This window comes from Euleptes europaea, chromosome 3 (assembly GCF_029931775.1).
Source record: "Euleptes europaea isolate rEulEur1 chromosome 3, rEulEur1.hap1, whole genome shotgun sequence".
In the NCBI taxonomy this organism is placed as follows: Eukaryota; Metazoa; Chordata; class Lepidosauria; order Squamata; family Sphaerodactylidae; genus Euleptes; species Euleptes europaea.
In genome coordinates, this window is record NC_079314.1 from 96,801,943 (window position 1) to 96,817,431 (window position 15,489).

General features: G+C 43.3%; 1 protein-coding gene across 2 annotated transcripts in view; it reads left to right on the plus strand.

Annotated features, from left to right (window-relative positions):
- CHST11 (carbohydrate sulfotransferase 11) overlaps window positions 1-13,197 on the plus strand; it is a 222,189-nt gene extending 208,992 nt beyond the window's left edge. For both annotated transcript variants that reach the window (XM_056846251.1, XM_056846252.1), the window contains exon 3: window positions 11,986-13,197. In XM_056846251.1, the coding sequence (XP_056702229.1) occupies window positions 11,986-12,840 (855 nt within the window). In that variant the 3' untranslated portion in view covers window positions 12,841-13,197. The remainder of the gene's footprint in view (window positions 1-11,985) is intronic.
- Window positions 13,198-15,489: the final 2,292 nt, after the last annotated feature.

Sequence of the window (15,489 nt, forward strand, 5' to 3'; positions counted from 1 at the left end):
CTCTCCTGCTATTACAACTGATCTCCAGCCAATAGAGATCAGTTCACCTGGAAAAAATGGCCACTTTGGCAATTGGACTCTATGGCATTGAAGTCCCTCCCCACCCCAAACCCTGCCCTCCTCAGGTTCAGCCACAAAAAGCTCCTGCCGGTGGCAAAGAGGGACCTGGCAACCCTAGACTCAGCCCTGAACTGGCTTTCCTACTTGTGCGCTGGGTTGATTTAGGACCTTGCAGGTCAGTTCAGAAGAGCCGCCTTCGACGACTTTGAAAAGCTCATTTTTACGAAGCAAAGAAAATAAGCCTCTGTGCATTCATCTCATCAGCCTGGTATTCTTCATTGGTATCACACTGAGGCTTGTGGAAATGTGCTGAGCACTGGCAAAGAGCCATAGTTTTTGCAGATGCTCCAAGTTTCTCCGAAGATTGGTCTCTGATGCTTACAAAAAATGTTTACTGAGCAGTGTGATGCAGCGCGCTCATTTATAGCCTTGTGCATTAGTATGATTACAGAGCCATTTTAGTCTCGAAAGATTTGCTGGCTAGTAATTAAGTTTTTTTTTTCCAATGGGTTACTAATGTTTAATAGGATACCTTGGGGGGGGGGGTGTTGAGGCTGTCTGGGTACATCAGTGGAAGGTTCAAGAAGCCCGTTTGGCTCTCAATTTGCTGCCATTAAGCCTGGGAGTAAAGAGCATTTGAGGTCAATTATCCCCTGGGCCCATTTGTGAGTGGCAGTTACAAATGAGAAAAGAAAAGTCTTGCCCTTGCAGTATCAAGGTGAAGTGAAACAACAAGAGCAAAACAGAAGTTCTCAGAACAGGACCAGAAAGTAACCGAAACCAGATTTCAGATGTTCCATCTGCTGGGGAAAGGATGCGGATTTTGCCAAAAATGTATATCACCTTCTCTTTAGAATATTTAATTTGCCTTCTGGATTTAGGATGCTCAACAAGGTGCTGTGGTAAGGACTGTCCCCCTCCCTGCCACAGAAATGTTCTTAGACAACTAGAGCCCATTCTTGAAAGGGGGGCGAAGCCAATTAACCCTGCACTGGCCTAGGTGCCACCTTATCATGGCACCTACGCCAGCGCGGGGGCAAACGTGCTGGTGTCCAGGAGCTTTCAGGCTCTGCCTCCAGCACAGCCATGCCACATATCCGCAGGAGCCCACACCGGTATGAGGGGGGGCGTTCCTGGGGGAGGAGCTGCTATTAGGCCGCTTTCTCACTCCGCTTTCTCACTCCTGTTGCCCTGGGAACACCACCTTGCGCCGCAGTGGTGCTGTGCCACCTTTGGGGGGGATGTTTCTCTGGTTTGTTTTAAAAATACCTAAAAATCCCTTTTTGGCAGCGGGAAGACTCTGGGATCTGCCCCCCCCCCTTCAGGACTGGGCTGCTAGGCTATGTCAACCTGCAGTGATAGGTGACATCATGGTACATCCAGCCTGGATTAGAAACCTGATAATTTAAAAAATGTTCGTTTCAAATCTTGTCATTGTATCTTGACGGATTCTTCAGCCCTAGCCGGATGCTCTTGATTGGATGATGTTTGATGGTAGGGAAAAGGCATTTTAAAAGGAATTGGGTGTCAAATAATCATAAAGTATTATACAAAGCCATTCTCAAATATTTTTTCCACTTATTTTTAGACTCCAGGGTGATGGATTCCCAGATGACCATCCAAAGAAATGATACACTGGTGCATACATCATGCATTTGGCACAAGAGACTCCTATTGTGTTGGTCCACATTCTGGCCAAATAGTCCTGCATGGCTTGGACATGCATTCTCCTGATTGATGAAGCCAATGCAGAGATGCTAGTCTCTCAGGCAGACTTCAGACTTCTACATCTTGCCTTCACCAAGGTTTACAGGATGTGTTTTCCCTCTTAATCAGGATTTTTAAACTTCCAGTATTGGTTTTAAAGCCCTGGGTAGGCCGAGTAACCTGGTTAACGTCGTTACCAACATGCTCCTTAAACATGGTTAGGCTAACAGAGGAGAACCGGCATCCAGCTCCTGTTCTCTAACGTTACCGTTGCAGTCCTACTTCTGCATAACTCTGTGAACATCAGTGCTGGAGCTGTCAGGGCTTTTGCAACTGGAAGGATCCATTGCCAGATGTTAACAACTGCGCTTGGGAGGGTTTGCCATGCAGAAACAACGGTTCCCCCGACTTCTGGATGCACATCAGAAAGAAATGCATATGCAGTAGCAGATTTCTTTCTTGTTTTCATCGTACAGCAGCTCTGACCACCAACACAGCTGCATCTTAAACAGATAAATGGGGGGGGGGCACCACAAAGACAGGAGGAACAGCCTTTGGACCACATCTGACTTAAGGCAGAGTAACTGAAAGGTAGTATATAGCTATTGTCTGACAAGGCAGCAGTTCTCAAACCTTGGCAACCCAATGACCCCATTTTTTTTCTGCCCTCTTTTCCTTTGCTGGCTTTTGCCACCTGTACATCTCGCCTAGAGGCCACCGTACATTGCCATTCTCAGTGAGAACCATATCAACCACAACTGTAAAAGAAATTTCAAGTGATATTTTTGTTTATTCATTAAAATGCTTATATCCCACCTTTCCGTGTGGCTCAAGGCAGCTAGATAGAGGCCAGCTGAAAAGAGATGTGAAAGATCCCAGAAAAAACCTTCAGAGCTGCTCATGGAAATAAGAAAGAAAAGTGTCATACCAAACTTGAACTTCTGGCATTTAGTTAAAAAACATGACTGGCTGTTATTGCCTATGGAAGCAGAGAGGTATTTCTGTCTCTATGCTGAAATCCTTTGCATTGGAAAAAGAGACAGAAAAAGGCAGGGAAGGAAAGGACCCATTCAAATTTATCCCAGAAATAATATATGATGACTGCATTGGGGCTGAACCTCCTTGGGCCATTCAACCAATCAGAATTCCTAGGGCTGGGCTACCGGTCGTTTGCAGCAACCAATCAGTGCTTTTTCCAGCTATTGCTTTGAGGTGACCTGGAAGCTTGTGCAACTCTTTGAGCTCTCACCCTTCAAAAGAGGAGGAAGCCAATTTTGTCCTCTTCCCTTGAGACATACAGTCTCTGCCCCCATTCCAAGAAAATTGAGAGGGCTCCATTTTCATGTTAGCCAGATGGGCGAAATAAAGGCTTGCCCTCTGTCCTACCAAGGACTTGCAGATCCCCGGGGTCTCCAGACTAAACTTAGAGGAACACTGCTATAAGGCATCAAATGTCTGTGATGTCCTCCAGTACTGTTGAGGATATAGCTGGATGTTCTTGCTAAAACTTAAGAGGCATTTTTAAATGTCAAGATAATTTAGAATTTTTGAAAATATGACTTGCTATTAATCTACTTAACAAATGAGGCAGAATTGGGTGATTAATCAGGCATGCCATCATTTTGACTCATAGGAGAAATTGATGCCAGGTGGGGTTCTCTTTGAAAAAGAAAAAAAATAAGCACATTTCCCATTGGACTAACCAAACTATTGGTGAAGATATGCAAACTTTGGGTTTCCACTGAGCTCTGTCGCTGTGCTTGTTCCATTCTTGTTTCATTTGTAATGGTTTTTTCCTCCTCAAAAAACAGCTGCTGGGACTGCCTTTTCAAGACTAGAGAGGGGCTCTTGATCCTTCTCTTTCCTTGCCTTTTTCCCACTGGAAAAAAGACCCCCCCGGGGAAATTCATGGGGATAGAAACAGTTTGTGCATGGCCCAAGTAGGGGAAAGGCAGGGAAGGAAATGCCCCTGTCTTCCCATGCCATTCACCTCTGTGCAAATGCAGCCTCCAGTTTAAAAAAAAAAAAAACTCCCATAAAATGATAATGGAATAAAACCTAACATGGATTTAAGGGTCTGGCAGGAAAGAACTAGATGGTGAAAGTTTGGTGAAATTTGAAACATATGTGGGGGCTTTTTTTAGGTCAACATACTTGAAGAATGTTGAATCCTAAAAAATAAGGCTAGTAAAATGTGGGAGGAGTGTGTGTGGGGGTACATCTTTTATGAGTGGTGTGTGACCCCCACATACAAAACTCACATGGCTTGATTTGTGATGCTTAGGCTCTTTTCCAACCTTGTCATTTGGCTTCATGAACAGAAAGATCATTTCATCTGTCTTACCTGCAGGGCATGTAATGCTTGAACTGTCTCTGTTTGGGCCAAATGACACATTAAGTGAATGATCTGTGATTGGATCTCCTGTTGTAGCTTTTAATCTTGAGAAGCAGCCTTTTCTTTTCAAGATCTGGATCAAGGCCATGGCTGTGGGGGTTTAACCCTTTCCTCTGCATCATTGTTACAACAGAAACCAATGCCAGACCTTTGCACCGAAAGGTTCTTGCACATTTTTGCATTTAGTAGACCCGTACTATTAAATAGATTGTACTTGGAGAAGTATATGAACTTTGAGCATTCCATACAGGGCCATGCAACCCATATATGAGTCCCTTTGACAATGGAGATATTCTGAGGAAGTGTTGCCCTTAGGGTTGCCAAACTCCAGGTGGTAGCTGGAGATCTCTTAGGATTGCAAGTGATCTCCAGGTGACAGAGATCAGTTCACCTAGAGAAAATGGCTGCTTTGGAAGGTAGAGTCTATGACATTATACCCCACTGAAGTCCCTCACCTCCCCAAACCCCACCCTCCTCAGGCTCCACCCCCAAAATCTCCAAGTATTTCCCAACCCAAGTTGTCCCATGTTCTCCTTCTTGGAAGTTCTGTCCAGTGAGAGCCCATGGTGATGCCTTCTCTGTTTTGGTACCAGAACTTTGCATTGCCTTCTGTAGTGAGACCTGGCTTGTTCAGTTTTACTGAGCTTTAGGCAAAATGATGAAACCCTACCTATATTCTACTATGCCTTTCAGAGACTTACTTTTTAAGTGTGTTGCTGACTTATAATGGAGTTCTCTGTGATTTTGTTTGATTTTGTGGGGGGGAAACTATTGTGTGCTTTTATGCTTTATGTGGCACCTTAGATACTTCAGATGCTAGAAAAGTAATTTTACATTTTTAAAATCAAAAATTATATTTAAATACATGCAGATTATTTTTCTGAGAGACAGGCTGCCACATTAAACCTGTCATATAGATCCTTTGATATGCATCCAGATTGCAATTTGCCAGGTATTAAAAATATCCCAAAAGTACATGTAACCAGGGCTTGGTGAGTTTGAGATCCATACCTATTTTAAGACATGTTTTGGAATACCTGTATTGACACTGGGTTATAAAAACTGGCCAGTTGAATGCCCCCTGCCTGATGAGGGTTCAACCTTTTGCAGTGGGTATTTATTTCCTCGTTTGCTGTTGATTCTTGAATAGATTAATCTGGATTTTACTCCCCTCCCCATTTCTTTCTGTGTTTAGAATAGCAAAAAAGAAGAAGAAAATGCCAGATTTTCCTCTTTTATACTGACTGCCAGAAAATGTTTCATTCCAATAACTCTGCTCAGTTATCAGCAAAGAATGTTTCTTCTGCTTTTCTTAGAACGGCATCTGATTTGTATTCTGCATGCAGTCAGCATCTTTAAAAAAAATAGCTGCATTAAATTCATTTACTTTTCCCACCTTTTCCAGAACGTTCACTTACCTCAAGTTCAAGGCAGGAATAATAGCTTTGCAAATACTTGCGTATTGACTTAGATGCCGGAAATGTTGTTAGTTCTCGCTCTGCCACAGACTGTAGAGATAACAGGGCATATTTTCCATTTGAGTGGCATTATTCAACTGTCAATGTCAATAAGAGAGCTTACCCATGATTTGAGCCTCAGTCATTCCAAATGTTACCAGTTGTCTGAAATCACAGTATGTCCCCAGTCTTGAGGTAATGCCATGATAATGCCTTTTCCCAGCTTTTGGAATAGCAGCTAAATTATTGCCTGGTACCGCAGACCGCAGCATCTCCTATGCTTCATTGAGATGTCTAGAACATATGAAGACAAATCTCCTCTAATTCCAAATGTGGGCCTGCTCCACTACTGCAGATTTCCTTTCCCCCTGGGGACTTTCCGAAGCTTAAGTATGTTTCAGAAACATGGTGTCATCATTTATCCCATGTTTTGACCTTTTAGCCGCTGTGCTGACTTACGGCCAAGCTGCCCCCCTCCCACCCCAAAAAACACGCTGACCGACTGGCTCACTGGCAGCCGTAGTTAATCTTATGGCTTTGGATGGTGCTTGTTATATTTAATTCATTTTGTGCAGTGCTCCTGGCAGGTGAGGGCATATATGCGTGTGAGGATGACAGGATAGGAGCAGGAACAAGGAGAACAAGCTGTAGCTGCTTTGTTATCTTGCTGCTTCAGGGGATTGGAAGAAACAGGGATGTTCACCAGGTGACCCTTTAGCAGCCCTCATTGTGGGCTTGAAGAAGCTTTTTATCTCCTGTTATCTAAACCATCCCGCTTCCACGCTTCGCAGTCATTCCTTTATCTCAATCCATAGTAAACAGGATTGAAGCACTTAAAATAGAATTATATTCCTCATTAACCCCCTCCTCACAATGTCTGTCCCCATAAGTAAGATCCATGCTTTTTACAAAAGTGAATTCGAGTCAGCAAAGGTTCCACTTCTCCCAACAATAGGGGTTACCGCACTTGTATTCCCAGCAATGTATTAAGAGGTTGAAAATGTGATAAAAAATACTGTTCGCACTTTCTATGTAGTCCCACCAATGTATTAAGAGTTTGAAAACGTTATAAAAAATACTGTTTGCACTTTGTTTGGCCCCTTTAGCTGTGAAGACGTCTTCCAACCTTTTATAAGCCGTGGTATCCAAAAACCCTTTTAAAGCGATGTTTTTTATAACATTTCCAAACTCTTGATACATTGCTGGGAATACCTAGTGTGGTAACCCCCAGCGTTTCCTTTGTTGTTTTGTTTTACATCTTACTTCTTGTTCACAAATCATATATATATATATATATATATATATATATATATATATATATATATATATATATATATATATATATATATATATATATAATGAAATTTTAATTTTATATATATATATACACACACACACACACATTTGCTGCAGAGAAAAGGAACACATAAGCCCCGCCCACATTCCCAAGGGAAGATGAAATGATAATAACCCATGTTGCATGGTATGTTCCGGGGCTGCACTCCACTACATAGAAGCAGGCTCTGAGATCCCTTCTGGACAATTAGTCTAGACTACCCCAGTTCCATTGGGAGATTTAAAAAAATTATATTTTGCCTTCAAGTCGCAGCTGACTTAGGCAATCCCGTAGGGTTTTCAAGGCAAAAGACGTTCAGAGGTGGTTTGCCATTGCCTGCCTCTGCATAGCAACCGTGGTATCCCTGGGAGACCAACGCTGATGACATTCGTGGCTGTCCTCAGTTGTCGGCCTGGTGGAATAGCTTTGTCTTACAGGCCCTGCAGAATTCTTTCAAGTCCCACAGGGCACTGATGTTGCTAGGAAGAGCATTCCACCAGGCTGCAGCCAGGGCCAAAAAAGCCCTGGCTCTTGTCGAGGACAGCGGCACACTCTTAGGGCTGTGCTCTTAGAACATCCTGCATGTACGTGCATACATTTGTTTGTAAGAAACAGCCGAAGCACATTCACTGTACAAATGAAACCAGCAACCAAAACCTAGATGACTGTGGGGTTTAAATGACAAGTTCAGCTGTACACGCATTGGATGTAACATGAGAATTACTCAGCGCACATATCAAGAAAAATCAAGAGTACACAGAACACAGATTGTTCACTGTAACTTGTAGCCCTATGCAGACAACCATCCATGCATGGACTCATTGTATGGGGAGGAAGAGCAGATACAAGCATGCTGACCCCACCCTTCTCACCTCCACACAATTTTTGAGTCATCTGCACAGTGCAGACACACTGAGGAAGTGTCCGGACGTATGTAGGGTTGCCAACCTCTCTGCCCACCGACCACCTGAGGGTCTGCAGGCAAATGTGCACGCGTGCGTGCATATCGCACGCGCCACTTCCGGTTTAGAACAGGAAGTTCCACCTCGTGAGGGGCCTTATACCTCTTTGTTTGAGTGGTAAAGGGCCGCTTTACCACTCAAACTTAGAGCTATAAGCCCCTCGTCGGCACGCGCGCATTCCCTCTTTCAACCAAACGGCCTGCCGCCAGAGAAAAAGAAGGACCTGGCAACTCTATACTAGCTGGAGATCGCCTGCTATTACAACTGATCTCCAGCCGATAGAGATCATTTCACCTGGAGAAAATGGCTGCTTTGGCAACTGAATTGGCATTGAAGTCCCTCCCCTCCCCAAACCCCACCCTCCTCAGACTCCGCCCCAAAAACCTCCCGCCGGTGGCAAAGAGGGACCTGGCAACCCTACACGTGCCTACTCCCCGTGATCAGCAGCATTTGGTAAACAGTGTCAGTGATCATGGGGAGAGGGCATACACATGAGCATTTCTTCTAGGCATTCTGCAAACGACTCAGTGATCACATGGAAATGGGAGTCGGGGCCAGCACCTTTGTGTCTGCTTCGTGGTGAGTCAATGCGTGGATGGGTCATTTGCACAGGGCTTGTGAACAGTGTAAAGGATCCCATCTGTCATAAGGTCACAAAAAACATTGTATTCTCTTCCTGCTACATGTTTGCTGCAGTGGTCTTGGCAAGGCATGCCAGGCTCAGCAACAAGGAATACTCAAGTGAGTAAAAAAAAAACTTAGAGGACATCAAATCCTCTTCTCTGACCACCTCTTGGTGGCACAGTGAGTAAGGCCATTTATGCATGAGAGGTTTTGCCTTGGATTTGCTGCTCTCTAGATTCACATTTTTCCCAACTAAATTCTCAAAACTCAAAAATAAGCTCCCTTGCAGAGTTTTGAGAATTTGGATGGGGAAAATGTGCTTCTAGAGAGCAGCAAATCCAAGGCAAAACCTCCCATGTATAAATGGTCTAAAGATCTGGTGCGTGACTTCCAGGGCTCCTTTCAAGCCTGGTAAATCTCGATCCCACTGCTTCTCTGATACTACTAATCCTTGTAGGTAACTGCTACAACTTGCAACTGCTTTGTAAAGCCACATAGACAAGACATGTCTGAGCAGCGAGCAGGCATTTTGTTGGTGATGAGACAAATGTCATAAGTTAAATGGGTTCTGGCAAAAAAATAGCACAAGGCTCGTTAAACAATTGCAACAAATTCTATTAACATAAAAGTTAAGATAATAGACACAAATTGACAAAGTGCTTACCACCCAAGTGACTACATAAATTAAGATAAACAACAACAATTCAAATAGTTACATCACACAATATACAATGCCAAAAAGTCATGCTTCTGTTGCATAGGATAATATAATCCAAGGAATAAGAGTTCACTTAGTAATAGTATCTTTCAAATTGCCAAGGAGGCTATAGGTAAAGTTGAAATGGCTTCCCACTGTTAAATGGGAGCAAGCCCCTAGCCTCTTATGGAATTGGCTGGCCTAGAGGTCAGGGATGATAGCTAAAGTCCCTGCAAGGAATGGCTTTTGAGCGGCTGCCCTCCTGGGAACAGGTTGTCTTTGGCTTGCCAAGGTCAAAGCCAGTGAGCATCAGCCAAGGAGATTAATCCTAGAATGAGACAGACATCAGCAGCAAGAGGACATCGTGGGCTCATTTTTGTTGGTGTTTTGAAATTCGTGGCCTCCTGCTGTGCCTCGGCAGCAAAGGTCTGTTGGAGTTCTGCGCTTCCTTTATAAATGTGTTTGATTGTAGGAGCAGGAAGAGTTCCTCATCTATACCGGTATATAAAACTCAGAGAGTTAAGATGTTTCAGACAAGGTACACTGAAAATAAATTTAGCATTGGGCTGTATTATTGTACAGTTCTTAAATGTTTTAGAGAAAGTAAAGCCAGTGAAATTGGAATGGTTCAAACCCAGCAATCTGGGCCATGGTTTCTGCCAATCTGTCTGTGCATGTTGGATTAGCCCTGATAATGAAAGCTGGAAAAAGGGACTTCTTTACTTTTATTAACAAAGCTCCTTCGACCTGAGATCTTGAGCCTCACAATAGCATTAAAATTAGCTACACTGTGTTAATAAACCATACTAAAAACATATAAAACATGAACACGAAACGTAATAGTAAAAGCAAGCATTGTTTCTTAATTCTGAGCATGAGAGCACTTTAAAGATATCACTGCAGACAAAATTTTTGATATTGATCTCCTAGTTCCCTGGCAAATATCAGCTATATTAGATTAGCCTGATAACGAAAGCTGGAAAAGGGACTTCTATGTACAGAGGCAGCATGTATCTCTGATTACTAGATTATGGATAGGGTTGCCAGTTCTGGGTTGGGAAATTCCTGGAGATTTGGGGGTGGAGGCTAGGGTTTAGGGCAGGGGTGGGGAACGTCAGGCCTGGGGGCCATTTAAGGCCCGCGAAATCATTTGGTCTGGCCCTTCGTGGGTCCTGGCAGATCTCTATCTCAGAAGGATCTAAGACTGGTGATCCGCCCCCTTCCGCGGACAGGAATAGCCTCTATTCAAGGCGGATGTGAGTTTGGGGAATCTGGGGTTGGTCATCTGGGGAAGCTGCCTGCTTGTGGCTTGGTTGGCTAATTTTTAAGTTCATAATTGTGTATGGCCCACGAATGATGCTATAAATATCCAAATGGCCTTTGGCGGGGAAAAGGTTCCCCACCTCTGGTTTAGGGAGTGGAGGGAGCGCAGTATGCTATAATCCCATAGAGTGCACCCTCCAAAGCAGTCATTTTCTCGAGGGAAATTGAACTCTGGAGTTGGGAGATCCGTTGTAATTCCAGGAGATCTCCAGGCCCCACCTAGAGGTTGGCAACCCGAGTCATGGATGAAAATTACAGCAATTGACTGTCGTCATTCTGTGTTGCTTTCAGGTTGGACCCATACTAAGTTGGCAATTTCTACCAATTCTCCCTTCCCGTTGCAGACCCCACCCCCATGTAATTCCTAGGTGCAGCATTTTGGCTGCAGTAGGAGGAGTGAGGCAGGAAATGTTCGTTCTGCTGATGGAAAATTCAGTTTCGATCCAATCTTCATTTCCCTGAACCTTGGACAAACTTGTAATATTGCCCCTCCAATTTTGTCCCATCATTTTATGAGAAAAATATCTATTATTTTCTGAAATTGCATGAGTCTATATAAATTATTGCAACGAGCCAGTCTACTTTGCGCCCTGCCCTCAACGAACATGTATCGGTGCTCCCTCACACCTATTATTCTCTTATGCATGGAGTGTTTCAGCACAGGCTGGTCCCTTGCCAGTCTTCTTCACTGATGAGAATCACTGCAGACCGCAAAGCAATTTGTTTAGGCCACTTGCTGTGTCCCTAACTGCCCAACTAGGAGCATAGAAAGTGGCAAATTAACCAGAAGTCCAGCAGCTTCTCAAAAAGTAGCAGCATTTATTTCCATATGAGCTTTGGTGAGTCACAACTCATGAAAGCTCATATGGAAATGAATGCATTTACATTTTGTTATTTATATCCCACTTTTCTCCCTGATTGGGACCAAATGTTGTTACTCTCTAAAGTCCCATTGGACTTTTGGTTTATTTTGGTACAACAGACTAGCACGGCTACTCCTTTGAAATCAGGAAGCTGCAGCCATCAGGCATTCCCTTAAAATCTACCAAACTAAAAAAATTGTCTTCCTAATGTAAAATTAGCATTGTAGTTTTGGAATTACTGCCCGAAGCGAAAGGAATAATTGCAATAGGAATCAGTGTTTTCCTGCTGATAAGAGTATTTTGCTTGGCTGTGAAGGACCTCTGCTTTAAGTAGGTGGTCTTAAGCGCTATTTCGCTTTCAGCCTAACATGCCTCAAGCTAAAATGATGTATGATTTCTAAACTATTTTTACACCCAGACGTGTGATGAGAATGCTGATGTGGTGATTAGAAGTATGCGAGCATAGAGGAGCATAAGAAGTAGCAGTTGAACTTCTGCATAAGACAGCAGCCAGACTTTGTGAGCTGTTCTGAGTTTTCCACATTTGTGCTTTCTTTGCAGTTGGAATTGTCCAGCACAGCGATCCTTCATCAGATCCAGAGGGACCAAGTCACAGACACATGCCGAGCCAACAGCCTGTCCAGCAGGAAGCGCCGTGTGCTGACACCCAACGACCTTAAACATCTGGTGGTGGATGAAGACCATGAGTTGATATATTGCTATGTACCCAAAGTAGCCTGCACCAACTGGAAGAGAGTCATGATGGTTTTGACAGGGAGGGGCAAATATAGCGATCCCATGGAGATCCCAGCCAATGAAGCTCATGTCTCATCCAACCTGAAGACACTCAACCAGTACAGCATCCCAGAAATCAATCACCGCTTGAAAAATTACATGAAGTTCCTGTTTGTCCGTGAGCCTTTTGAAAGACTGGTGTCGGCCTACAGAAACAAGTTCACCCAGAAGTACAACACCTCCTTTCACAAGAGGTATGGTACTAAAATTGTGAAACGCCAAAGGAAAAATGCTACCCAAGAGGCTCTGCATAAAGGTGATGATGTGAAATTTGAGGAATTTGTGGCTTATCTCATAGACCCTCACACCCAAAAAGAAGAGCCGTTCAATGAACACTGGCAAACTGTCTACTCCCTCTGCCATCCATGCCATATCCATTATGACCTCATAGGGAAATACGAGACACTCGAAGAGGATTCCAACTATGTCCTTCAGCTTGCAGGAGTAGGCAACTATCTCAAGTTCCCCACCTATGCAAAGTCTACAAGAACTACTGATGAAATGACTGCAGAGTTCTTCCAGAACATCAGCTCAGAACACCAAACGCAGCTGTACGAAGTCTACAAACTTGATTTTTTAATGTTCAATTACTCAATGCCAAGCTACCTGAAATTGGAATGAGCCAGAAAGAGAGAAAAGGAAAAGGAAAATAGCGGTTTTATTTAAGATTTTTATTTGTCATAATTACATATGAAGAATGGGTTATTTTGTAAGTTAATATTTTTTTTTTTGAATGATGCTGCGAGCAGCATAGTCAAAATTTATTATTTAAATTGTCAAAAAGAAAAGAACAGTTCTGTTTCTGGAGTAAGGAAATCACGCAGCCTGTAGCCCTAGCTGTGGCTAGTTCCTGCTAGACTGTTTGGGGGAGGGAAATGTTCTTTGTGTCCTGATGAATTCCTTTTTTCTTTTGGCGTTCTTCATAAATCCTAGCCTTTATGTTATTTATGCTTATTTAAGTACACAATTGATTCCACATTAGGCGCTGAAATACAACATGGTGTGGACAAAGAAAATGTGCTATTCTTGCTGGAGCTTGCTTCTGTTCTTAATATCCCTTCATGGCTGAATATTTCACCAGTGATGAATTCATGAGAATAATTAGAAATATTAGGGCAGAGCTGATCTCAAGGGACCCAGGAAGGTTGATTCCCAAGCCACGCTGTATTTTGAAGCCTCAGGATTCTCAGATTTGTGAGATAAGACACACTTGTCTGCCAACAGTTGCACACTGGGAGGTAAGGTCACTTACGGTCAAACCAGATGAGGTAGTGAAGATCCACTATGTTTTCTCTTGGAAAATCACAGCTATGACAGACCCCAGTTCAGATTAGAACTGCATCATGGGGAACGGTGTTAAGTCTTCTCCTTCCTGCACCTTTCTTCTGACTTCACATAGCTCACACACACATTGAGGGGAATATATGGGTTTCTCTGCAGTGCCCATTATGTTTCCCCAATGGAGTCAGTAGCAACTCTGAGGTTCTCTTTGAGATCAGGAAAGTGACTTCCAACTTCTTGTCTAGTTTGACCCTTATCCCTTTCCCCTAATGAGTGCATTAAAATGTCGTACACATGTACACCTGGAATTCCAAGCAAATTCCAGTTTCCCCCTCAAAGGGGCCAAGCCAGAAACTTCAAAGCATGACAGCAATCCATGACCTCCATAACCACAACTAAATAAGTAGTGTACCCATAGTGGCTTGAAGGACCAACTTTGGCTCTTGATACAATAGCAAAATAGCCCTCTGCTGACCACAAAAATCTCAGACTTGGTGTTCCTTCTCTGGTTGGCCTTGACACTTCTGCTTCATCTAGAGATTTTTGTTTGTTTGTTTCTTGGATCATCTGGCCCCATTTCCTCTCTGATGTGTCTGAACATCAAAATCACATTGTACCAAGGGGACATGCAGGTCTTGTGATCTGTTGCTACAAAGAAAGTGCTGCCCTAAGTGTCTCTTGACAGTCACCTGATAGTAACAGCCAACCCTTCAAAGACTGATGGTGAGAGATTGGATTTTCACACCCTTCATGCCTCACGCTACCCCTGCAGTTTGCCCCAGAACAAAGTAGATGTTCATTCTGCAGCTGGTAATATGACTTTTTACTCATCTGTCAGCAATGCTGATTCTATGGCCTTAGGCAGTTCATGAGAAGGAGGGCATCTTGGCCATCTTCTCGGCATGGAATAGGGGTCACTGGGGGTGTGTGTGGGAGGCAGTTTGGAATTCCCTGCATTCTGCAGGGGGCTGGACTAGATGGCCCTGGTAGTCCCTTCCAACTCTATGATTCTATGATTCATTACCTAACTGGTGAAGATGGGCCCATGTACTCTAGAATGCCTACTCAAACAAAAACAAAAAAACATTGTAGCACCATGTGTATTACAAATACTGGCAGCAATCACTTTGAAAGAGATATTGAACTTCATATGAAATGGGAAACTGGTTTCCTTTTCAGTATTGGAAGAGAGAGATAGCTAATTTTTAAAATATACCTACATCCTATTGAAAGTCTGTGACTGAAAGAATTGTGAATGTATCTGTCAAAGAGAACCATCTTCCAGTCTCTGCTTTCTGGACATATTGTTAATAGCATTGTTGTCTCCATTCCCTTCTTTGGCATCCCTTTGTTTGACATTCAAGAAGAAAGAGTGGTGGTGGTGATGTATGTGTTGGCATGATAAATGGTGGTGGTAGTAGTGCATGAGACTCCCTTCCACTATGTGAGGGGTCAACTGAGAAATGCTCCTTCTACTCACTTAGTGGAAGACTCCTCACTTAGCAGAAGAGAGTCATTGTATGCCACCCATTATTTATGGCAGCAGTGTTAGTTTATTTAGGGATTAATTTATCATGTTAGCTTAATCAGACTCTTGAGTAGCAGATTTTTTTTAAAAAAATAATTTTATTATTTACTTAATTTACACCCCACCTTTCTTCCCAGTGAGGATCAAGATCAGGGAGTAGGTGATGTGAAAGACCTTTGCCTGAGAGCTGGAGAGCCACTGCCTATTACAGTAGTCAATATTGACCTTGATAGGCCAATGGTCTGACAATATAAGGCAATCATGGGTGTTCATCTTGGTCCGTTCACATGGCATAAATAGATTTTTGCCATCTTAGAAAACTGGGTTTCTGTATGGCAAGAACAGTCAACTGTGCACCCAATCAGTCATCACCATGGTTCTCTAACATCCCCCTAACACCACAACACCAGTTAGAAGCCTCTGAAGTTACTTGTTCAATCAGTACCACCACTCAGGCCAGC